Below are 25,941 nucleotides of genomic sequence, written 5' to 3' on the forward strand. Positions count from 1 at the left end.
TCAGCAAATTCTTTACAGTATGGGCTAATAAAATAAAATCTAGTGAGATAAATAAGAAGCTGTCTGTTATTTAGAATAAACTTTTAAGTACCTCTTAAGAAGCAGAAGCTAGTATTGCTACTTAAGTTGGTTTAAGAATAAAAGGATAGAGATGTTAAAATAAATAGTAGCTAGTATGTCTTGAGAGAAATAATATGCTGATCTCTGAATACTTTTTCAGGAAGCAGTGTTGTGTTTGGAGGAGGAGGAGATCTTCATTAATTTTTGTGCAGTTGATTATTTCACTTTGTATATTATATATTGGTGTGTCCCCTGCTTATGAGCACTATGGAAATGGATGCAGTATGTGATAGTAGATGTTGCATAGGGAGATATTTTAGGTTTTTGCCGATGAACTAGGCTTTTATCCTTTTGAAATTAAGGGGAAATACTGTGCTTTTCCTTTATGAGCTTACTTTCAAGTATAAGTAGTGAGATCTCGCATTCAAATGTGTTCATAACTGAGGTAAAGCTATTTATCCTTTAGGCATGCAGATGCTCTGCTGCCCTCTGAAGTTTTAAAAAGCAGTATTGTCCAGTAATCTGAATTAGAAAATGAAGCACCTGGAAAGTTTATGATGCATGGTCTCTCTGTTCTTGAGAACTGAAGTTGCTCTTATGTAAGCTATATTAGATTTTAAAGTTGTTGTTGGCTAAAACCAGTGGCTTGATATATTGAACCCAGGCTGTGTTATTTTAAATGAAATGTTGCTGTGGCTTAATATGATGGCTAGGGAAGAAGAGTGACTTCAGCTGCACTTCACAGTCATGTTACCATTGCAGTTTGATTTAAATGTTCAGAAAATGATGCAGTTCTTGGGTTGTGGTAATAGATACAGTATTTCTTCTTAGTGTTTTGTTTTGTTTTGTTTGCATCGGATAAAGCAGGCCCTCCTTTTCTTTGGGGAAGGAGCCTGGGCCTCGGAGTGCCTGCTGAAGCAGATGGAGTGAAATGTGCCATGCAGGATGATACGTGTTTGTGCCATGCAAGATGCATATTTTCTTGCCCTCAGAACCAAGCTGCTCTGGCTGGCCTTTCCTGAAAGCCTGTCCTATATGGCCTCTTCCTGATATTTTCATGGTCACTTGAAGGGTGCTTCCCAAAATACAGATGTTCAGATAAAAACAAAACAGTATTTACCACTGAGGAGTCTTGATGTGGCTCCGTGCTTTGTGTCACTGTTGTGTCCTAGGAGGTCATGAAAACAGGAGATGAAGATGACAGATGGGAAGGAAGAGCTGGGGCTCTGCATGGGGCCAGGATCCTCAAATCAGTCCTGTTCCCTTGCTTTGTGCTCTGCTCCAAGGCTGAAGGACTACTAGACTTGGCTCATGTTGGTAATGTCTGCTGACTGTCTGAACTAGCACTGAGAGTCTGGTCTGGGCAGTAGCAGAGCTGTGCATTTGGTGCTGTTCAAAATTGCATTGTTTCTTAGGGCAGGCTGTCATCTGTGCTGAAGGGCCCAGTGCCACATACTGCAAGTGTCCTTGGTCCATAAGGCCAGGAAGTTCAGTGGGTTTTCAGCCAGAGTCAAGAGGGGTAGTGCAGTAAAACAGCTCCCATCCCTGTCTGTGCATTGACACACCTGGCTCGTTGCATGGTCCTGTGTGAAGTACCAGTATCTGAGGAAGTCTCTGGGGTACAGTGGTCTTCAGCTGAGAGCACAGATAGAACAGCTGTGGTACATAGCAGTGACACAAATGTTTGGCAGTAAAAGTAAATTGAGACTAATCCACATTTTCTGAAGTGTGTTATGCTCTAAAATTAACAAGCAATAAGGCATGAAGCATGAAGATGGGAAGGAGACACACCACCGGTGTAAGTGTTGATTTACTTAACTGCTTGGGGTGTATCCTAAGTGTGCCTGTTTACCCTCTGAGCATGTTTGCAACATTAACAGCCTGTTACAGGTGGAGGTCCAGTGTCCTAAAAGGAAAGCCTGAAGTTTGATCTGGAATGCACTGACTTCAGATAGTCTTGCAAGCTATGGTGAAGTAAAGGAAGAGAAAAAAGATTTCTTACTATGTACCTGAACTCTTTGAGCTATTCTAAATTCTCCTTCAAATGTGGATACATGTCAGTTGCAGTGATGGGAACCAGGGCAGGGCATATGTAGTGGAATTTCCAAGGGGGACTTGTCTTCTAGTTCCTGCAGTTAGCGATGTGGAGCACTTTTGATTTAAAAAAAAAAAAAAAAGGGGGAGTGCAATCTCCACTGTTGTGTTTTCATTTTTTCAGGGGCCCCTCTAGCACTGGTTATTATTTCCTTCCTGGGCATACATGTTGGAGGTTCCCTCAAGGGGATCTGACAAATCATCCTCCCTTTTGTAATACCCTGCATCTTGGCTATGGGAAGTTGAGGCTACCTTCACTTTAGTGGAGCTCCTTTGGTTAGTGTTTCCCTCCCTGAGTTGACGCACCCGCGCTGCCAGGGCAGAAGTGGGTTTCCCATCCCACCTCCTCATGTCTTCCCCATGGTCACGCAGAAAGAACCACAGGTCAGCTCGTGGGGTGTATCCTCTCTCCTTAGCTGGGGGACTTTGGGCTCTAACTCTGGCATCTGTGACTCGCACTGGTGCTGCACTGACCTTCCTCATCTCCTCCCTCACCCCTCTTATCTCCTCCTTAAACTCCTCTCTGAGTTCCCTAATCATGGCAGAGACCTGAGCCTGCATTGAGCCATTCATTATACTCTCAAAATTTCTGAGCTTATTGGCAACAGAACCCACTGTCTCGTGGTTGGTGTCAGCATTAATGGCTGCAATGAATGTGGTGTATTGAAATGGCCCCAGGTGTGCGAGATTCCACAACATCTGCCCTGTGCACCTGACCTATGACAGGCATGAAGTGCAGGGATTGAATAAGTTGAATAACTATTAGTGTTAAAGGTTAAACACAGCCCAACTGAAATGATACCAGGCTGTTAGGAGATACTCGGCTCCTGAAGAGTGTTGTGGAAGTTGCAGATGAGGGTCAGTGTCTTGTCACTGCTGGTCACTGCCCAGACTGGTTTTCCTTTCCAGCAGATAACAATGTGCTGGATATATACTGAGGAAGGTGGTGCTGTAAATAGTGGGAACAGTTCACTTGGTGACTTTCATACCCCTTTTCAGTCTATAACTGCTGAAACTTCCTACACAACTGCCTGTACTTTGTGCCCTGGCTCCAGGGTAATTGTGTTGATTCAAGCTATGTGCATAATATAGGGCTCGTTGTTCCAATGTCTGCGATGATTCATTTATTATCTCATCTTCAGAAGAGCTGGATTTGGCTGACTCTAGCTTCTGTTTAGCTTTGTTGCCCAAATTCAAGGAATGTATTTAAGCAGCAGTGATTGAAACACTTGATTTGTTTTCCAGAAGACATCTGGTTAGCATTGTCAAATAAAACAGGATTTAAGTAGTTAGTCATAAAGCCTCTATTATGTCCTGCTGCAAGGCCCTCCAGACAGGTATGTGTTTAGCCTTTGTTTTCTCAGTGCATCTGCCAGATCAGTGTTCAGATGAGCAATATTAGGGTCAGACCTAGTAGTCGATAATCCTGCTGAGAAGATTATGGACTTAAAATAATCTTATGTTTCATTAAAGAGCTGCAAAATAGGGGGAAACCACTTCATATTGATAATAGCTCTGGTTCATGTTCAGAGAGATGTCAAAATGTGAGCTCCCTACCAACTGGAAACCTTAATGAAGTAAAAGGCCATTATAGGCTAGGAGTAGACCAGATGTTCCTGAAAAGGCCTTGGAGCTATAAAATCAAAAAATAGAAATCAACTTATTTTTCATTATTTTAGTTGCAACTGTCAAGTTACTTTCAGAACTTCTGCTCATGTATCCTGCTTTTTTTACTGTTGCTGAATTAATTCACTGTTCATCTGCTGATGGTTTTGGCCAACTTCCATACTCCAACTGCCCTTTCTAATAAGGAATTTCAAAAAGCAAATACTCAAATGAAATAAAACAGAATTTGACCAAGAGGCTACACTGCATGTGTTTGAAAGCTGGTCTTATGCTGCAAAATTGAGCGACTTGGAAGCATCTAGGTTGCCTATTTTTAGGTTTAGTTTATATAGTGCAGTGCTGAGTATAAAAACATAGAGTGGTTATATGTAGATTGATTACATGATATACATGAGCAGTGAAAGCAATTCCATTGAAAGCATTTGAAGAAGATAAAATTTGTTTCAAACTAATGCTGTTTTTTTTCTTAAACTAGATGAATGTGGTTTTTTTAGGAACCTATACCTGAAGGATTATTGAACCCATTTCAGATCCATGCCTTTTGTAGAAAGAATACACTGAAACTATTAACTCGCTGTAGCATTGTTATTCAAGTGCTAGGTAAAGCAACTTCCATCACAAGGAATATTGAATTTTCAGTTTATTTTCTTTTTTCTTTTCTTACTCCTTACTGTCTTAGATAGGATGTTATGTGCTTGTTGGCAGTATTTGAGAAAGCTTTACATTTAAAACATCCTAGGAGAAAAAGAATGAAAAATCCCTTATTTTTACATTAGCTGTGTTCAGTCATCTAAGAAACAACAAATATCCATTAAAAATGCTAGAGAAAAAGCAGGGAGTGTTATTTTAATGCAGGCATCAAAGATAGAAAAGGAAGCAAATAAACTGTTACACTTCAGACATCTTGTCACCACTAAATGCAGTAGTATAAGGCGCTTGCAGAAATTTAAATTAACTTGAGACAAACGGTGATAATTATTTTGAGCACTCCCTGGTGACAGCTTGTTAACAAATATAATTTGTCATGGCTGTTGCATTTTGGTGCCATTAGAAAGGTTTTTTTGTATCGCTAAATCATGCAGATCACCTGGGGAATTAAAGGTTGGTATTTAATGTATTTGTTCTTTAAAAGCTCCAAGAAAAGAAGGGAATGATGTACATGTTTGCATTTACTTGACCACGTTAACAGTATTTTGACATTTAAGAATTCCTTTTAATTTGGATCCTTCTTAAACACTTCCATCTGATACAGACCCTTGAAAATGAGTCTGTGGGATTGCTTTCCTTTAATGTTGCACTTCCATGCCTCATCCTTGTGCTGCTGTAAGTGTCTGCACAGCTGAGCCCTGAGGCTGCTTGGAGGAGTGGGCTTTCCAGCCTGACTGGCGTCCAGTTACCATGGCAAGACAATATTTGGGTGTGTGGGGAAATAGACCTAACATAAATACATTTGTTCACTTTCAATAAGACTTCTTTGAAGTACCCATGCAACATACTTCTCTGTCATGGTCCAGCAGCCCTGTGTTACCTTGATCGCCTTGGAGCCCAAAACGTTTTTGTTTCTGGGTAACTTTGGACAGCATCTGTCCTTAAAAATCTACCTGTGTGGCTGGGCGTGGTTACTTATTCATGACAGAGAATAGGCAAAATAGTGTTTTTAAAAGTCTAATGGACCTTTCAAGTACTTACCCATCAAGTAAGGCAGCTTTGAAGAAAACAACTATGTTTTGCTGGTGGTTTTTTTGTTTGTTTTGCCACTTGCCACTTTAAATGGTGCTTATGGAAGAAATATATTGGTACCCGTGTTCACTGTCTCTGGGCTTGTCTTGGGCTTTTCTGTATGTACTGATAAAAGATCCAGAAATACCAGTATGAAACTGCATTTTGGGGCAAGGGATGGGAATAATAAGGAATTTGGCTGGACTGACGAAGGCTGGTACTAGCCAAAGCACCTAGATTGAGCTGTTGAGCAGAAGTTTTTTCAGCTGGGTGGCAACAGTACTCCATCTGTTGAAATCCCTGACCTGTTTAACTGGTAGTCTGAACAAAATGGTGAACTGAGTATATCACAGCTGAAGTTCATGAACTTGCTCTGCAGTCAGCATTGGTTACAGTTCAGTTGTTACACAAGTGCATCATTGCTGTGGCTTTACAACATATTTTAAAGCTTTGATGTAGAAGCAGTCTCTGTGATAGTCGAGTTCTACAGATGATATGGGGATTTATAGGTTTAAAGAAAATGGGACATGATCCAAGCTGACTGAATTTTTGGGAGGAATGTAAAGTGGTAGAAGCAAGCTGTCTGCTGCATATTTAGATCCAGGGACAAAAATAGGCGCTGTGTTGGAGTTAAATTGAGCTGCGTTTTTTTTAAGTCATATTTAACTTGAGATATTTGTGAGAAACAAGATTGGCTTTGTGCAGCTGAGCTTTTATATAGCCTGTCTCTTCTACACACAGAGAACTGTGCATTCTTAACCCCAGTTTACAAATGAGAGAACCATAAAGGGGCACAGAGTGAAAGGTAGTAATTTCAGTTAGATTTACTGACCAAAGAAACCTTTGAACTATGGTGTCTGTTTTAATTATGGTCCCAGGCATAATCATGCTCAACAAGCTCTTTATCTTGAAAGGTTACCTCCCTGAAATTCCCCAGTTAACTGCATAGTCGAGTGTTGGTTTTATCCATGTCTTACAGAGTGCTGTGAGCAAGCAGAGAGGCAGGCATGCCCTTTGAAGAGGTCCTGGTTCGGTGCTCAGAGTGTGTTTCAGTACTTAGCACCAGACTGTATGACAGTACCAAACAAAGCACAACTCTGGCTGTTACAGCTGACAACCTATTGCTTAGTGTTCTGAATATACCATTAGGAAGCTGGAGATATAGCCTGTGCTCACCTCATCTGTAAAGAACTTAAATTTATATCTAAATGAAAAACACACTTAACTTGCAAAAGCACATCATCCATAGAGGCAAAGATGTTGATATCCCTGTGAGGTTCTCTTGCCCTTCATGAGAAGGGCCTGCAGCACTGGACCCAGGGCTCACCATTACTGGTGTGGTGATGATGAGAGTTAAGGCATATCAAGTTCTTCCTTAGTTGGATTTATCCTGAGATGCCTTTCTGTGTGTTCATGTTCTACAGGTAGTGTGTACCTACTTGTTTGGACTCTGAATTTAGGAAGTACATCTGTGAAATTTAGATCATGCCCTGTCTGTCTGCAGGGTGTAAGTCCTTGACTGTATCTAACACAACACGATTTGCTTGGATGCAGCAATGCTGGCTCAGAAATCCAGGTCTTTGACACCCGTCTGTCTGTCACAAGGCCACAAGATCTTAGTTGTCTCAACTCAACTGGAAAAACAAATTCAAAGTCTCTATCAAGTAAATTAAAATTATATGCAGTTACTTACCAGAGGTGAAAGTAATTTATTAAAGTGCAGTGTCACCTCTAAAATAAGAGGTGATTTTAAACAGTTTGCATTTACAAGACAAATGTATGCTATACCACAGTCTCTCTGGTTTTGGGTGAAATTTTGAAAAGCTACTTGTAAGACAATGATTGTAGCTGTGACTTAGGGGAGGAACGTGGTTTGGGGATATTTACAGAAGAAGTTAACAACAATGTTTGAAGACCGAAAAAAAAAATAATTCTGACCCTGGGGAGTAGAGTGGTTTTCTAGTGATATGTGCAGTGAATGTGTTTTAATATACTAGTCAGCAGATTTATTTCTGTAGTTGACAGTTTAGCTGACTTGAGCAGTTAAGAGCCTCTCCACAGTAAAAAGAAAGAAAAAATAAGAAAAATACAAGTTGCAACATGAAAGGCTCTGCCAAGAAATCATCCAGACTTCAGCTGAGATAGTTTTTCAAGCACGCAGATGAAACTGTCAACTTGTCACATGACCCTTCTTGCTGACAAGGAGACAACAAGAGAGGGTATGAAAGTAAGTGATGTGCGTGCTGGTGTTTCCCCTTTCTACCTCTGTACCTGGGAGTTTTCGTTTCAGCAGCTCTGCCACGTGGGCAGCGCATCTGTCCCTGGTCCGACTTGCATTTTTTCTTTGGATTTTAGCAATTGAGTCTTGAGTTCAAAGTCCTGCTCTCGCATACAGGGCAAATTCAGATGTTTCCAGGATATGACTTTCCTGTCTTTTCATTGCTTGACCCCTGCAATGGGATGGGTAGTTATTCCAAGCTAATGGGAGCTGTTTAGCTGTCTGAATAACTTTGTTCCTGAGTTTATTCTAGTTAGTATCATGGTAGTTTAATTCTTTAACCAGTGTCTTTGCTGATTTCTAGTAAATATTTAGAAAAGTGGATTTTGATTTTGTAATATTGGACTCTTCAATATATTCTTGTGAAAGTGTGCCTGAGTGTGTACATGTGGATGTTGACAGCTAGAGAGCTTAAGGCCTGATCCTACAACAGGCTTGTGAGCAGTGTTTGCTTACAGGAATAATCTGAGCAATCTCATTAAGGCTAATTTAGTGAGTAATGGGTGCACTTTCAGGCCTGAGATGTGAAGGACTGGTCCAGGGTGTTGGCATAAAGCTGTGGCTCCGTGCTCTTGTGGGGCTTTGCCTTCAGGAGAGGTCTCAGGCTGAGATGGGCTCTAGCCCTGGAAATCAGCACCTGGAGGCTTTCTCCCTGCTGAGAGGTGTATATGGGACACCCTAATACTGACAGGCAAAAATAACTGTTTTATGAAGAAGCTTGTTAAAAATAACACTCTCGCACAGTTCATTTACAGTAAGAAAAAAAAATAAAGCACAGCTTCTGAAAATAACTGAATCCGTGTCCCTCTGACCAGCTCTGCTTCTGACAGGGTAATGCATTTTCCTTAATACAGACCTCAAGATACAGCAACGAGTTTGATGGATAGGGAGCTCAGCAGGTACAAAATATTACCAAAGTAGGCTAAGGATAGGGAAAGAGCCAGTGCATCCGGTCCCCTCCCAGCAAACCCAGCCTTCCATCTGTCATGGCACGGTGCAGCGTGCAGGTCTGACAAGGTAAATGCTAATCCTGCTTTACCATGGTAATACCATGTCAGACGAATTACTGAGGTATCAGTGTTGTGCCTTCTGTTCACTCCCATGATTCGTAGCTCAATTTATCATGTGAGAATATGGTTTCAGTTGTTAGAAAAGCAGCAAATTGTCTCTGTGTTGGAGACTTGTTACTGTGTGTTACTGACTTGGGCACATACAAGTTCCTTGTTATGAAACAGAGAGATCTGGGCTGAGAGGCCTTGGAAGTATTTTCATACACTTGGTCTGGCAGTCTGTCGCAAAGGCCATAAGCTTTTATATGGAGAGGATGAGTTATTCACAACAGTTCTGAATTTAGTGCCTGTGGCTTAAAACTGTGGTGCAGAATTGCACATGGCTGGTTGAGCCTTTGCTCTCAGTGTGCTGCTGCAGGTACCTGCCTGTTCCCCAGTTTATTTAGCAGGAGGGAAGAGAGCAGAGATGGGTGATGCACAAGACATGTCCCCGGCACACTTCTGTCTGATGCCAAGGTTCAGCAAAGGCTGAAACATTGCAATCCTGAGCAAATATACAGGTGTCTGGGTGTATAGCAGAGACTTGGGCAAAATTGTATTGGGCACTGACAGCTTTAACACATTTGCTTTGGTTGTGTCTCCCAGAGCCTGTTCTAATAACTGTGGAAGTGATGAGGGGGTCATTAAAAGGGCTTTGACTGCATTTTCTGCGCACTTTCTTCATGCTTAACTAAAACCACTCTGAGAACAGCAAAACAGGAAAAATTTCAGGAAAAAATTCCATTTTTAGGGGGGGTTTCATTGTACCACAGAAATAAATTATAATCTAATGACAATAATTTTTAAGCAGTGCTTCTGATACAGAGGAGGTTCTGAAATTTAATGTATCACTAGTGTAGAAGGAAAACAAGAGCTAATCCATGATTTTGCCTAGCCAGAAAAGCATTTGCAGGGTGGCAGAAGGTGACAGGCAATGTCCCTGTGCACTTATCCCCAGAAACAGTCAGGAAATGAAGGGGCGGTAGCTTCAGACTTTTGAGTTGTGGCACTACCCTGTGCAGCCACCAATTGCAATTGCCAAGGCAGTAACACTTTCCTGATTTTCCTGGAATTAATGTTTGTGTGAGCAAAATTGGTTCATCTGGAGCATAATCATATTGGTAAACATTTCAGATCAGATTATGACTTTGAGCTTCTCTGCAGCATGTGCTGCAGATTTGGACTGGCAAGTGCATCCTCAGGAGGGGGTATTTGTGTCCTGGGGTTCAACCTAGCAGTTCTTTGACAGAAATACGGAAACGCTGTGCACAGTTTTGTATATTGTATAATGTGGGAAATGGCAGCCAAGAGTGTGTATGTCCCTGATTTAGCTGGTGCTAATGTACTGTCATTCTTTAAAATGAAGATTTTTAATAATTGGAACTAGATGGATCCTTCTGTTACCTTGCCAGCTTCATTACAGACATCTCTGAAATAACATGCATAACTGTAAGAACTGTTTGACTTGGTGTATAGTGCTCTTATCTGTTTGGGATTGCCAGACTAGGACAACATATTGCTCCTCTACGAAGAAGGGAGTCTTTTCAAGAGTGAGTATCTGAAGTATTTTCTAGAGTAAGTATCTCTAGCTTCTTCGTCAGTATTTTTTTACAAAAAATAAAACTCCTGTATCTGAAAAATGTGAACCTGATCACATACAGAGGACCGTGTACACCTCTAATACGAGTAAGGAGATGGAGGGGAGGAGCTTCCAGTTTGAACAGTTTTTGAACAGCAGTTGCCACCCTTGGTTTGGCAGCGACAGCACCTTCAGTCAGTGCAATGTTTGACCTTGAGTTGTGCTTGCAAGCAACATGAACTAAGAGATATCTGCCTAAGGCCTGTAGTGAGGTTTGTTGGCTTTGGGTGCCATCCACAGTGTGTTTCCTGCTGTGCTGCAATATGTACAGTTACAGAACATAAATAGAACAGCTGTTCTTGAGGACAAACAACCTCTTTCTTGGTTTCATTTAGCAGTTTTTGGCAACTTTGGCTTCATCTGCAGTCCTTCTGCAATACCTTCTGAAGTTACATGGATTGGATTTTGTGTTGTGAACAGTGGGAGGTTGTGAGCTTGATAAGCTGATAGGTTGGTATTGACAGTCCACTTGAACTTGTGGTGGACTTGAGACCTTCAGTGTTGATTACCTTAAGGTTTTGGAGCTTTTCTGGACTTTGCGTGGTGCACTATTCATCATCTTCACCTCCTTGGGAAGGAAAATAAATATGGCCAAACAGTTAATATCAGAGGATTCATCTATCACACTCTACAAGAGTCTGTCACCTCTGGAAGAGTTCTGTGACACCTGTGACTCCATGGGAAGCCTACACTGGAGCGGGCTCCTGGCAGGCCCTGGAAATCCATGGAGAAGCTCAAGCAAGAACAGATTTGCTGGCAGGACTTCTGACCCTGTGGGGATCCTACACTGAAGCAAACTGCTCCTGACGGACTGCACCCGTGGGAGAACCACTGCTGGAGCAGTTAATTTTAAGAATTGCAGCATGTGGGAAGGGTTCACATTGGAGAGTTTTTACAGGACTCTCCCGTGGAAGGAACTCCACACTGGAGCAGGGGAATGACCTCCCTGAGGAGGAAGTAGCAGCAGGAACAACATGAACTGACCATAACCCCCATTCCCCATCTCGCTGCACTGCTGAGTGGGGAAGAGTTAGAGAATTGAGACTAAAGTTAAGCCTGGGAATGAAGGGAGGAGTGGGTGGAGTGTGTTTTTTAGGTTTTGCTTTAGTTCTCATTATCATGCTCTTGATTGGTAATAAATTCACCTAAGTCCCCTAAATCAAAACTGTTTTTCCTCTGGTTTTAACTAGTGAGTGTTCTCTCCCTGTCCTTTTCTCAGCTCATGAGCCTTTTGTTATATTTTCTGTCTCCTGCCCAGCTCTCTTCAGAGGAAGAGAGTGATAGAGCAGCTTTGGTGACCATCTGGCATCTAGCCCAGGTCAAACCACAACAGGTTGTTTGGTTTTGTTTTTTTTTGGGGGGGGGGGGGGCGGCGCGGGGAGGTGTGTGCCATAATGTCTGATGTCAGAGAGTTACAGGAGTGGCCAGCAAAGACCCTAAGCCTTATTCCACATATGGGAGGAAAAATAACTGCATTCTTATGCTCCCCTTAGGTTGTATTCATGTTCGTTTGCAGTGATTAATGATTCCTCTGAAGGTAAAAGTTGCAGTGTCTAAGTTGACAACTTAACATGTTAACCCATGGTACAAGTTGATGCAAATCTTTGGGCTGTCTTGTTCTGCCACAGTCTGCTTACCCTATTAATTTGTAGCTCAAACCAACAAATAACCCATCAGGGTGCTCACATCTGTGAGTGTTATGTGCTGGATCTGGCTGGATCCAGTACCAAATTTGGAATGGATGTGGAGGAATTTGCATTGCTGTGGTTGCTGACAGTCATTTTTCACTCCCTTCCTGAAGTACAGCAACAGTTTGCCAGATGTGCACGATGCCAGCATGCTCACACATGTGGAACATGTAAACAAGGTTACCAGCCCTCTGTTCCTGAGATACAGCCATTGATTTGGATCTCAAAATGCACACTGCCGCTGCTGGTCCTTGAATTGAGAGAGAAGGAGAGGTTCCTGCCACGCTGCCCTTTTTGACACCATAGGGATTCATAGGCAAGGACGTATGTCTGGTGCTGATGGAAATGGCTGCTTGTCACAGTGTGTGCTCGCCTCTTCAGTGCTTATGTGCAGACAGAGGGGAGTCCTTACTGATTAAATCCTCACAGATCTGTGGTTGCTGTAGGTGAGTTAACCTGTCAGCACAAGTCCTCCAGACCTCAGTCTCAGAAGCACCTGGGCACAACAGAGGACATCTGTGCTGGAGTGGAACATTGTACCTCCACCTAATCATTTGCCAGGCAAAAACCTCTCTTAAAACCTTGCCCTTGGTATAAGCATTGCATCTTTTCTGTTTTAAGAAGTATTCAGAGGATTAAGCTAGGCAGAGAGACGATATAATCACAGAAAGGCCTTCTCCCACAAGTGGTGATAAAAGCACTTTGTGTTGTGATAATGCCTGTGTATTATGTAGAAATTTCAGTTCCTTAAATGGAAGTACACCAAATACTTAATTTTCTTACTGCTTTCATCATCTTTCAGCAGATTCACATATCTGTCTTTGTAAATGTAAAGCTAACTGGTCTGATGATTTTGGTTGCTGCATCTTGAACATTTAATTTTTCCTTATGCTTTGGCGTCTGTTATTCTTTAGCACAATCACACTGAATATCAATTAGGAGGCAGGAAGATGATTGTGGAAAACTTGGTGAGGGGGATGCAGTACTGACTGGAATTGTGGCTATTGTGAGTGGGGATGCATGTCTGCTCTGAGTTCTTTCTGAACTTTAGGAACTCAGTAGTGTTAAACTACGTGTGCTGTGCAGCAACGCAAGATTTTGGGATCTTCGTGATTTGCATTCTTCTCTCCAAAATCACAGTAAATGGTCTCTTCCACAGACAGGAAGACAAGACAAGTGGTCAGTGCCAAAGTTATTCAGCAGATGGTGCTTGAGTAGTGAGCAAAATCATCCTCATTTCAAGTGTAAGGCATATAATAGATGTCTACCGGCCTGGCAAATGAGACCCCTGGAGTTACTCGCATGCATCCGTCTCCCATCCTGCAAGATGCTGCCATCTGTCAAGACACAGAGCCAGGCCTCACTTAAATAAATAAAGAAATCTATTTCCCCCTTCTATCCGAGGCACTTGCCATTGCCTGGGTTAATACACTATGTGCGGGCTTACGTATGTCACACATGTGAGGGAGGAGGAGGAGGAATTATAAATAAAAATATGAGGAACATGCCCTTGGGTTCTGTCACTTGGGGCTGCAGACAATGTTAATGCACGGTAAACATTTGCAGAAGAACATTCAGTACTTAAGTGCCATTGAACACCAAGCATAAATAGTAATGGCTCTTGCCATGATTTAATCTCCTGTTTCTCTTCCTTTTGGCAGAGTGTGACAAGCTGAGGCGGGATGGCTACCGGAGCTCGCAGTATTACTCTCAGGGCCCCACCTTCTCCTCGTCCTCCAGTGCAATCTGTGGAAGTTACCAGGATGATTATGAAGAAATTGAACAAAAGGTAATGGTGGGGGAAAAATTACTGGAAAAAATACTTGCCTAGTGCAGTTTAATTGCCTGCCTGGTTCAGTTTAATTGCCTGCCACAATGCTGTTCAAATAAGGCAGGATTTTTAGAGGATCACAAGGATTTTTATTTCTTTGAATTGCAGTGACAGTAGTTCATCTGACTTTCATGGTCTCTTAAAACTCCCAATCCTACCCATGCAGTGATACAAAGTTGCCACTGGCACATTCAGCATGTGAAAGCAGGAAGGGGCTTGGTAAGGTTCTGGAGGGAAGACCCCAGCAAGGGTAGCTTCGAAGTGTTTACCTTCAAGTAGCAGGAAGAGCTATTCAGCAGCTATCAGCATCCTTGAATTGTAACTTGGATAGTTGAATTGCTTTGAATTGCTAATACAGGCAGTTAGTTAAGGTAGGGGCTTTGTCCTAATGCATCACAACTGTTTGGTAAAGGCATCCAGAAAATGAAGATTGTCCACTGAGTTCAATTTATTGCCTTTCTTTCAGTTTACTTCATGATTTTCATGCTTACATTCCCGCATCTCAGCTCCCACTGTGCTTAGCTTAGAATCTAGAAATAAATTAAAGAGAAGGAGCAGTTGATCACAGGTTTTAAGAAAGTTATGAAGCCATATTACTTTATACATCAATTTATATAGATTTCAATTACAGAGCTAGTAAGTTGTGTTATTGTTCTGAAGAACAAAAATTCTCCTCTCCTGTCTTTATCCTGTTGTGCCTGTGGGCTCTGAAGGAAAAGCTGACTGTGGTGTAATGGTTTAGGATGTTACTGCTGGGGTGGATGGCAAGATCCACTGGAGCATGCCTGTCTAAAGCTGACATGCCAGAGGCCCTGGCATTTTCAAGATAGATATTCTAGAATACTTTGCCAAAAACAGCTCTTGCTTCCAGAGTGGGAGGATGTCCTTGATCGTAACGCAGTTTAATTTCTTTGAATTGTTGCTAAACCATATGTCCCTCTGTAGCATAGACCAAATAACTCTCATCAGCAAAACGTGCAGACCTTGAGAATGCACTCTAAAAACTACACTGTTTTCAGTTTTATCCTCCATGGGTTTTAGTCACATAATAAAAGGTCTTGTGGACTGTGTAGAGTCTCTTCTCCAGGTGGTGATTGCATTTTATCTGTGTATTGGCAGGGAATGTCAGAGCATCTTGTTTAGCTGTGTGTGGTATGTACTGGCAGTGAGCTGAGAATGTAAAGCACATTCGTACTGTGGAATACATTTTAATGGTAATTTGCAAAACCTTGCTGAAATCAATGGAATTACAATCTCCACTGGGGAAAGTATTAACACATTGTTTGTTGCTATTAATGTACTGCACATAAATGCATACATATATGTCATCGACTTGTCCTGGCCAGTGCTGTGCAGCATATAACCGTCTGCACAAGTAAAACTAACGAAGCCTTTAAAAAAATGTAAATGCACTTTTCTTTAAACAATTTGCATGAAAGAATGTACGTATGAGTGAGGATTCTTGGAGACTAAGAGCTGTCATCCTTTCTTGGTTAAGGGTTTTTTGAGTATTAACATAATGTGTTGCTAACAATTTCTGTGCATTCTGGAGAAAATTAATGCAACTAAGTGTGCTTTAAATATAGGACAGCATATCTATTTCAAATTGGAATAGGTTTCTTTAAATATTATAGCTGAAAGAATGATTCAGAGCTGTGGAGAAAGATAGCTGCCAAACTGACAGTCTTACCTGTTACTGATTATCTCACAACCTTAGCCTTAACCCTGCCACTCTTATTTCCAGTGTACAAAGACATAAATTTTTTGTAAACTGTAGCATGATTCTCCATTCATATTGTATAACTTTCTTTTGTGGATTTTTTGACCAGTATCTCTGTTTAATTGGTGCTTTTTTAAATGCTGTAAAGGTTTAATCTTTCTTTAAATTAATGTTTACCACAACAGATTTCTGAACTTGAATTATTATCCTACTGGTAAAGAGCCAAGTAATTCTAATAAGTCTTACGCCTTGGGGGAATCATATTTCAGCTGTCAGGAGAGTTCTTCAGTAACAGTGCGGAACTGGGGTCACCAAAAATCCTGTGATTCAGAATGTGAAGAACTCCTTACCACTAAATGAAAGCCTTATAGCTTTGTTGTCTGTTCAAAGCAAAAAAGCTAACATTTAAATTCTGTGCATGCAGTATTTTATAATTAAAATTCAAGAACAGCAAAATAGTGGTGCGTGGATGAATACCTGTTTACTGTTCATAAACTTCTTAGTTAATTGCCAACTTGCAGCAAAAAAGAGTGGGTGATATCACAAAGGAAAACAGCTTTCCCTGTTATTTTTAATCCTCTTCTAAAAATAAAAACCATAGCCAGATATTTGGCTTGTCTGTCTACAATGGAGACAATATGAAACCATGGCTAAGTGTTGGTCCACAAGCATTTTCAGCTTTTGTGGAGACGGGTGTCTGTCAGCAGACAGTAATAGTCACACCACCAGGCATGTTGGTTCAGCATCTTAGGAAGTGTCTAAGATAAACAGAACATGTGCTGTTCCAAAGGAAAACCACTAAGGAGAAGCAGGCCCAACTCAAAAATGAATAAACAAAATTAGAAAACATAGAAAGCTGGATTCTCTTGAGTGGAAGTTGGTATAAAATTAAGTGTTTGGATTTGCCCTTTTAATGTTGATTCTTAAAAGTTAGATTAATGGAGGCCAAGCTCCAGTGTAGTACTGATCCTAACTGAGTTCGTTGGTGATTAAATGGGTTTACCTGGATTTTACGTCTCAGTACTGTGACCAGTCGTCTCCTTTCTTGTATCTTACATGTTGTTGGTGACACAACTTGGGAGCTGTTAGTGTCCTTCAGTATTACTCTGTTTTACCAGTGTAAAATATGTTTTGAAATGTCACGTTCAAACTCCAGTTCTCCTTATGTTCTGAAATATATGCCTGTGTATATTAACTGTATTTGTCTTTTGTATGTTTTTTTTTTTTCTTACTCCTTTTTCCTTTCCCTTTTTACCACTCATTCTCTTTGTTTCTTTTTGTCTCACTCAACAGTCTAGTCTGTTAGACTGCATCTCTCAGTCTTGTATTAGCGCCTGCTGTAACTTGGTTCCCTGGAACAACAAGGTACTATGCCCACAAGTGGGGCCATCCAGCTGCCTTACCTGCAGCTTGATGTTACATGTAGCATTTAGCATATGTGCAGTCTTACTCTGCTCTTAGCCTTCAGTCCTTACCAGCTGTTTTTTTCTGCTTAGGAAAAAAGCAATTAAAAAAAGAGGAGTCCCATGCCAGATTAGTTTCTTTTATGTTACTCTGTTCTCTTTTTTGTTTGCAGTACAGTATCCTGTATTTATTTGGTTCACATAATTTTTTATTCCCTTTTTTTTTCTATTAATATTTGCCTCCTTTGAAACCCCTCCCCCAGTAGACTCTGTGTTTTAATTGTCTGCTTCATTGTTTTTTAATTAGCCAAGGAAACATTCTACTAATTTGGAGGATTGTGTCTTCTTGAATGGTAGATGTGAACTACAGAGAGTACCTGGTCCCAAGCATGCACTATTGCATATATTATTTCTTTATTCCATTTATGAAAATCTTTGTGCACCCAAAACTCATGGTCTTTTTCCCTACAGCATGTCATTTGGCTTAAGAATTGTGCTTTAATAGTTATGCTTGGGGTGAAAAAACACTTGCTTCCCTTATTATGGGGGGAGAGGATGTTTTTGCTACTGTGATCATCTGAACTTTTATCTCTCCAATATCTGCACAAAACTGTTCAGTATCTTAAGTGAGAACAAGTGCACTAATTCTATTGATCTGAGGAAGTCTAATGCAAAACTTTGCTCGGTGTTAAGAAGAGGTAAAGTTGGGCACTTAAGTTTTAGGGAATGCCTAAAAAGCCCTGAGGCATGAGGTCTGGCAGAGCTGAAGATACCTCTGGGTGATGGTGTCCTCAGGTGGCCTCCCTTGTCCTGCTGCAGATTCATGGCACTGCTCTTGTGAGAAGAACGTGTATTGTGTACCACTTACAGGGATTTGTTTTTTTAAAGTACTGTATCATTTTCTGAGCTGAAATAGCAGCTCATAATATATGCAATGGCAAAGCATAAGGAAGTGAGTACAGAAAACCTTTGAACAAAGAAAAGAGGGTAATTCTTCATTCATTGCATACTCAGTCTGTGCAGCTGCTGTGGGAATTGTGGATGCTGAAAGTTTACATGGGTTTAGAAAGCAACTGGGTACATTCTTGAAGGTTGAGGACTCCATCCGATGCTGAGAGACTATTCAGGAAAAATATCTGCTCTATGCATCCTCAGATTTTACCTTGATGCAATTCATTGGCCTTTATCTTAAGGCAGATACTAGATAGGCTTTTAGAGCTCTAGGCAGTACAGATCTTCTTGTGTTTTTTATCTCATTACAGCAGAGTAGAGGAAGAAGAAAAGAACATTTCTGCAGTGTTTGTTAAGTTGGTATTTTGCTTCATAGTCGGTCCTTTCAGTGACAAAATATTCTTACCTTACTGAGACACAATGAAGGTTATGAAGTGAAAAATTTAGGATAGCAATGCTGGCTAGTGCAGCTGGAGATCCGTGTGTAGAAGTAATAAAATGCAATATTCTCTGAAAACGGTGGGAACTAGACTTGTGACCTTGGTCTAGAGGACACCAAAGAGTCTAATGACTAATTCATCTGAAATGTAAATTCATGTAAATTTATAATGTGGCAGTGTTCCATGAGACAGTGTGACACACCACGGGTTGAATTAGGCGTGTGAAGTGCCATTCTCAATTGGCTAGGTTTGGGTCTTGGCTTCCTTTTCCCTGTTACTGATTGTCTTGATCCCTTGGTGTTGGGAAAATGGCTCTTGAAGCCATCAAATGTAGTAAAACACTGGAGGCAGAAACAGGATATTGGCAACTATAATAGACAGCCGAACTCTACGGCTGCTGTCTGCAGCACTTGATTTTTTTTTCCATCTATTCTGCTTTTCTGATAAGTTATGATTTTAGAAGTGATTTTAGGAGACAGTAGAGTAAATGGCCTGACTAGAAGTTTGAAGTCTCTGCTGAAAAGTAAAATTTGTATGGACTGAGTTTTCCTCCTGGAGGTTCTATCTTTATTTAAACACTGTAGTATGAACCCCTGTTATATAAAAAGGATTTAGAATAAACAGGTTATTTAGGCAGAGAGTGCTGCAAGATACTTAGCTTAAACTCATTTGTCATCTGGGACCTCTCAAATAGCATGAAAGTGCTGAGATAGTGAAACTCTTTTGTTTGTATCTCAGCAGCTGAGTTGGCTGGGGGACAGTATGTCAACAAGGCGTCAGAGAGGCTCCAGCTTACTGAGCCATATAGCTTGTCTATAGGATATTTATAGGCCATTTTTTTCCTGGATTCCTATTTTAACTGCCATTTGGAAGTTCATGCTTTTTCCCCCCTAGTGCATGTTTGTGGAAGCACCGCAAGGTCCAAGGCTGCTGCTTTCCCATTCCACCTTTACCCCTTACCATGTCCATGAAAAAGAAGGAATTCCAGCAAATTTTCCTGTGGAGATGAGTTTAACAACCCATTCCAGAGATTTGGGCATTTAAGAGTAGCAGTAAAGTTACTATGACTCAGAGGTGCTTTAAAAATGAGACAAGTGCTTCTGTTATGAACATAGAGTTTATGATCAGCTGTGCCTCGTTCTACTTCAGGTGTAACAGATCTGACTGGAGAAGACATTCTTGTCATACAGCAACAATTCATTGCGTCTTCCAGCAAGCTTCTGTGCTGTAAATCTGGAAATGTTTGCTAAAAAATATGTAAATCCCATTTTCATCCTGATTAGATCGGTGAATAATTTCTGTCTGAAGAAGGCTGAAAGATGAACTGCTGTGTATTATGTGTAATAAAGCTGTGTAAAGCTTTGTCATGCCTATACCATTATCACTGAGAGTACTTTGGAAGAAAGGATGTAAGTAGAGATAGTCATGTTTCTTCAGGATCCATGGAAAATGTATCTACAGTTGAAATGTGAGCACTTATTCTTACACCCAAAACCACATCCAACTCTTCTGCAGAATTATTTTATAGAAGTACGTATGCATGTCCTGTGGCATGAGGTCATTCTCACTGATGCTGCTTTGAACTCGACTACACCATTGGGATTTCAGTTGCTTCTCATTGATTATATGCTCATATAATCTGACTCATTTCTGTCTTACTCCATCTGTCCTCAATTTTCTCAGCTTCTAATTCTGCAAAAATTCTGATTGATTTTTCACATTCTTTGATTAATTAGGATTCCCTTGTAGCAGATCCTTCGCTTCTTCAGTTTTTCTGTTCATATACTGTAACAAAAATCCTGTTCTGCTTGGCTCGAGTAATATCTTTGAAAAGGAAGGATGGCTCTGTAACCAGTATCTCTGCCACTTGATGTACTGGAGTAGCCCTTAGAGACTGCTGCGTGACAGCTGAGACCTGGCACTGCAGTGCAGTCTGAAGGTGATGCATACTGATGCTGACAGTATCAAGTAAGCAGTGTATTTGAAGGTCACTGGTGCTCCTCCTCACCCCAAACAAACTGCAAAACTATGCTTGAGGTGTCTCCCTTGGTCTCCCTGATTTAGAAGAGGAGAGGGAATGGAGAAAAGCTCATTATAGAACAGGGAAACCAATATTTCTTGGCCTCAGCCCTTGCTTACTCATTCAAGTGCATATACACACATGCCTGCTTTGACAGGTGGGCTATCACCCCCCTGCCATATTCCTTACAAATCCTTTCTCTCACTTAGTCACTTTTGAAGCTTAGCTGGGGGGAAGCATAGTCTGGAGGCAGCTTTCCTTCTTCAATGGCATTCCTGTCTCAGATTGCTTAAGGTAATGAAGGTGTTAATGAATCTGGGTAATTTGAGGTGGGAAAGTAATTATGTTTGTAAGTACATATATGAAGTGCCCCCACTGTGTATGTACATGAACAGTGTATGGACACAAAGAAAGATAAGCATTCACATCATGTTATTACTTGGGTTTAGAGTATTTTAAAAAAAGCAGAGGCCTGAAAAAATGCTGGTATCCTCCGAGAAGATTGTATTGATAGAACTGCCAGGACTTTTAACTGGGTTGATCCCTTACTTACAGAGCAGTATTTATCCCTTCCACAGCCTCTCTAGGAAAGAAATTCAAGGCTGTCAGAAATGGATTGTTTCCTTGAAGACAAGCTCCCACGTTTTGAAGTGTGGTTCCAAACCACAGAATGGTATTAGTAATAGCTTCATTGCCTGAAATATTTTTTTTTAGTGTTGCTTGAAGAGGTTTTACTTTTCTTTTGCTTTCTGCATGGAAGTTGCTTTTATTTTTATTTTCTATTTAATAAAATGTTGAACTATGTCCTAAAGGATGTAGAGTCAAGGCATAATAGAATAAATAAAATGGGTATTTATTTATAAACAGTGTGAACTCCTCATAGTAACAGGAAGAAAATTAAAATCAGTAATGATAAACAGTGGTTGTAGCACAGTGTTTGGGCATGTCTTTTTTATAGCACTCAGCTTCAAGAGAAAGTAGATCACTTAGACTGAACACCCACAGTAATAAAAAAATCCATCTGTTATAAAAGGCTGTGATGTTTCTTTCCATGCCTGTGTGCAGCAATGAGGGGGGAAGTGTCAGTCCAGTACTGACTACCCTATTCTGAGTAGTATTTGACTTTGCAAAGTGAGAGTAGTAGAGAAAAAGAGAGGGGTAATTCTGGTCTGGTGGTAGGGAGGAATATCCAAAGCAAACTCCTCTGAAGCAGAGGAGTCAGCAGCTTGCAGAGAAAATTTCTGCAAGTGCTGAAAATGCTATGCAACTCCTCTTCCACGTTCTCTTCTCCTTTTTGTTTTGTCGGTGGGCAGAAGGAGGCTGGTTAATTTTCCTGCAGGTCTTCCTTCCTCTCCTGCTTTTGGGATTCCCTGGTGGAGTGTCTTGGCGGCAGGAGTAGGGAGGAGGGAAGGTGGCTTCTCGCAGGTTCACTTGTGTTTGTGACCACCTGCTAGAAGCCCTGGTGATGGACAAGTAGTGTCCTGTCAGTAAAAAGCTGCTCTATGGCTTCCTCTGTCATTACTGGCATGAAAGCAAAGCCCTTGTAATGAAAACAGATTTGGTCTCAGAAAGGAAATGGTTTTTTGGCTTATAACTTTGTAGAGGGATTTTCACAAGCTGTTGCAGACTATTTTTCTCGTGCAGAAAGATTTTTGTTTTATTGGTTGGGTTTTTTTTTTAAGTAAAACACTTCATGGAATTGAGTGCTGCTCAAAGTGCCACTGCGAGAAGAACTGACTTTAAAAATTGCTGCTCTCTGGCTGCTAATATTATTAAGTGCTTTACCCCTGAAAAATGAGTAACCCCTTGGACTGTGGCATGAGTTTCTCCAAGACCAAAGCAAAGTTACTTTCTTACCTCACTGATCCATGGCTGATGATTCTGTGGAGTGTGCTGATTGGTTGTTTTACTGAGCTCTACTAAAATTTGTTTTTTTTGGTAACAGGATTCTTTCTGAGACCTTGCACATTCGTACAGCCTAGTGCAGCTGGAGCAAAACAGTGCTCAAATCTCATCAAATAGGGCTTGGGGAGGTGAGAGGAGAAGGGAAGGCAAACCTTGGTGCAGGGAGAGAGGGGTTAATCACTGCAGGAACTATGTCAGTGTGTAAGGTGTTTTAGTTACTGTGCTTTGCTGTGCACAGCACCACTCTTCTTCATTGATATATATTCCTTAGACTAATCAAATGTCTTGAAAAAATACAAACTAGATGTTTTGGTTTGCATTTTTTGTGTATTTTTAAAACTGCTCTTTATATAGGTCGAAGTGTGATATTTGTGAGGGCGTGTTTTGCTCCACAAGCAGTCAATGCTGACTACAGCAGCAACACCTTAGTAATACCATAGTCCTACCTGTATTTTTTTAGTAGTAAACTCACATTGTTGTATGTATTTCTGTTTGTAGTGTCCTGTCTCTTCCCCTGAAGAAGAAAAGCTTATTACCATCAAAAGGCCTAAAAGTCCAGCTACAAATGATTTATCAGATATCAACACCCAAACCAACTGGACTAAGTCTCTCCCACTGCCAACACCAGAAGAGAAAATGCGACAACAAGCACAAGCCGTCCAAACAGATGTGGTTCCTATTAATGTCACTGGTAGGCTTTTAATTTCAGTAATTGCATTACACTAATGAGGGAAGGCAGAGATGAAAGGGGATCCGTACAGTTGGCTAGTATTTGGACACCCATATATTCAATGCATGAATTTTAAATTACCACGCCTTTCTGTGAAAACCATTTTGCATTTAATAGTTGAATCTGAACTTAATTAGAAAATATCAATCCCTTAAAATTTTTATTAATGGAGATGGTTAAAATATGTGGGCTTGAAACAGGATGAAGTGCAAGAAGAGGGCTGATAAATAACAGTGTTTTGCTGTGGACTGCACTGAGGATATGTAATTGAAAATCATGTTTTATCCAATGTTGATGTTATTTTAAGATTTTCTTTTAGGAATTTTATTTAATGAAGGTTGTCAGGAACTTAAGTGTTCCAAAGACTAAATGTTAAATCAAGAAAAAAATCCCTAGGGTCCAGTTTTTATCAGCAGCAAAAGCTTTAGGTGTCAAGGAGAGTAGGGTTAGGACATAAAAAGTTAACAAGTTAACCTCTGAGCAGTGCTCTAGGTAAGACATTACACTTACATAACCATAGTCTACATCTTCTTGTTATGAACGGTGTATTAACTCTTCATTTTGAAAATGCTCTTTGATTTCACTGTTGCAGAACTCTGTGGAAGTTAAACTAGGTTAAAGCCAAATGCTGAATAGATACTTTGTTGTGTGTAAAATGGAATTTCTGTCAAAGATGGAATTACTACTTCAATTGAATAACCCCTTTTTTTCTGCACAGTATCAAGATTGTCTCTTATTAGTTAATTCAAATAACTGACTGCTTGCCTGCCATAGCCAGGATGATATTCAATATCCAATTTATTTCAAATGCCATATGGCATGCTCTGACTCCATGCTTACTCTGACAATCAATAGCTTGCAATGTTTGGTTTTGTTTTGAAAGTAAATTAGGTTCTCTTATGCTGCATGAGTACCAATGCTTTTTTCACCTGTGTTTTTATAAGCAGTATTTTAATTAGTAGTATTTAGTAGCATTTAAATATTCTAGTAGTATAGGAGCAGGACAGCTGTAACAAGCATCAGCTCTGAGAAATCAATGAGAAATTATTCCTTAAATAGCAGAAAATATTTGAAGTAAACAGATGAAGACAACATGAAATCATGAACACACCACCTCAGGAAAAGTAATAGAAAGAAAATATATGCAGTGCTGAAATGTTTCTATGCCAGTTGGCATTATCTAGGGAATTTAGGGTACAGTTGCAGAAGGCCAAGTCATGGGAACAATGGATAATCTGACACAATCAATAAGCTTGAGTAGGGCTTAGATATTGTGACAGCGGGAACACAGTATACTTAGAAACAGTAATCTGTTGTTTGATTTAATGACCTTGGCTATTGCAAAAGATAGGGGAGAAGTAAACAGATGGAAAGAAAAATGAGGTAAAGGGGTCAAATAACTCTTGGAATTAGTTCAGTATCATGTGCAACATTACCTTGTTTGGATAAATTATGCTTGTGACTTCAACCTGCATAATTTGGTTGGTGTAACAAAGCTTGTGTCCCCTGAATTGTTTAGTCAGGACTGAGAAAGCTCAGCAATTCTCAACTTTTGTGATGGAAATAGTGCACATGCATATTATATTTTTTTTTGGAGTGTGTGATTGAGCACTTACTCCCTTATAAACATGGTAATTGCAAGAGGTAGAAAGGGAGGGCATTAAAGGAAGGCTGCTGTTGTATCATGTGATCTGGTCTCCAGGATCCACCTTTCCCTTGAAATAATTATGTTGCTACTATAAAACAAGGCAAGCATATGAGCCACGCACAACATACAGAAAAAGCTGCTGTCCTTGTTCCTTTTAAAAAGTCACAATCTGCTCCCCTCCTCTGCTCTCCCACACACCAAGTAATTTTTTTTGGTGAAGTTCCTTATGCCACTGCACAAGGCAGGAAAAAAACTGACAAGAAATCCGGTGCTGTTTGTTCAACATGACACGGAACAGACCATTGAGGATTTTTGTTTTGTTTTGGCTTTTTCCTTCACACATTCTTTTTCTTACTCTCCCTAAAGAGAGGTCAAAAAACTTCCATTTTATTACTCCTGGCATGAAATGAAAGCCTAACTTCTGAAGAGGCTGCTGGCAATTGATAACATTTTCAGCAGTGCATTAGTGGTGATTCTGCTACAAAGGCCTCTCAAGGTGGCTGTGCAATAAATGCTCCATGAGTTCAGCTTTCGGGGCTCTTTGGTGAACAGATTGCAACTAATACAGTAGTCATAAAAATCTGTTGGATAGCCTGAAGGTGCAGGGGCATTGCATTAGGCTGACAAGCTGCTGACTAGACATCCAGATTTGGAAGCAGTTTTGGTCTCAGAGTGCCTGGGCTGAGCTTTATTCTGGAAGGGGTTGGGCTGAATTTTCCAGTGGTGGCCAGTCTTCACATTTACATATCTTGTGGGTTCAGAGATTTATATGTAATGGTGTCTGTTCTTATGGGTTTTCCGGAACTAACTTTCTTTCCAGATGGAGGAGTCTGGTGATGGTGGAGGTGATCAGTGCCAGGCTGGATCCTGCAAAATATTTAAGCATTTGCTTGGGTCTGGCTTGACTGACTTCAGTGAGATTTAAGCGCATACTTAAGTATTTTCTGTGAATCCAAGGAAACTGGGTATGCTGCATGAGGAAGAGCTGAGTAAAGTATATAAGGAATACCTAGATGACTTACTACAAACCTGCAAGAGAAGGAGAAAAGTATTCTTAAATTCTGTAAAATACACTTACCATTGACATCAGTAGTTTCTAAAATGAAAAAGATGACAGTGAAGAAATAAAAAAAGACTGAG

At 40.6% G+C, this 25,941-nt stretch overlaps 1 protein-coding gene across 1 annotated transcript in view; it reads left to right on the forward strand.

Annotated features, from left to right (window-relative positions):
* NHSL1 (NHS like 1) overlaps window positions 1-25,941 on the forward strand; it is a 174,381-nt gene that overhangs the window by 129,414 nt on the left and 19,026 nt on the right. Inside the window, exons 3-5 of the mRNA XM_062488911.1 lie at window positions 13,815-13,942; window positions 16,998-17,069; window positions 22,922-23,114. Coding sequence (XP_062344895.1) covers window positions 13,815-13,942; window positions 16,998-17,069; window positions 22,922-23,114 — 393 coding nt within the window. The remainder of the gene's footprint in view (window positions 1-13,814; window positions 13,943-16,997; window positions 17,070-22,921; window positions 23,115-25,941) is intronic.

Source organism: Cinclus cinclus, chromosome 3 (assembly GCF_963662255.1).
Source record: "Cinclus cinclus chromosome 3, bCinCin1.1, whole genome shotgun sequence".
NCBI classification, from domain to species: domain Eukaryota; kingdom Metazoa; phylum Chordata; class Aves; order Passeriformes; family Cinclidae; genus Cinclus; species Cinclus cinclus.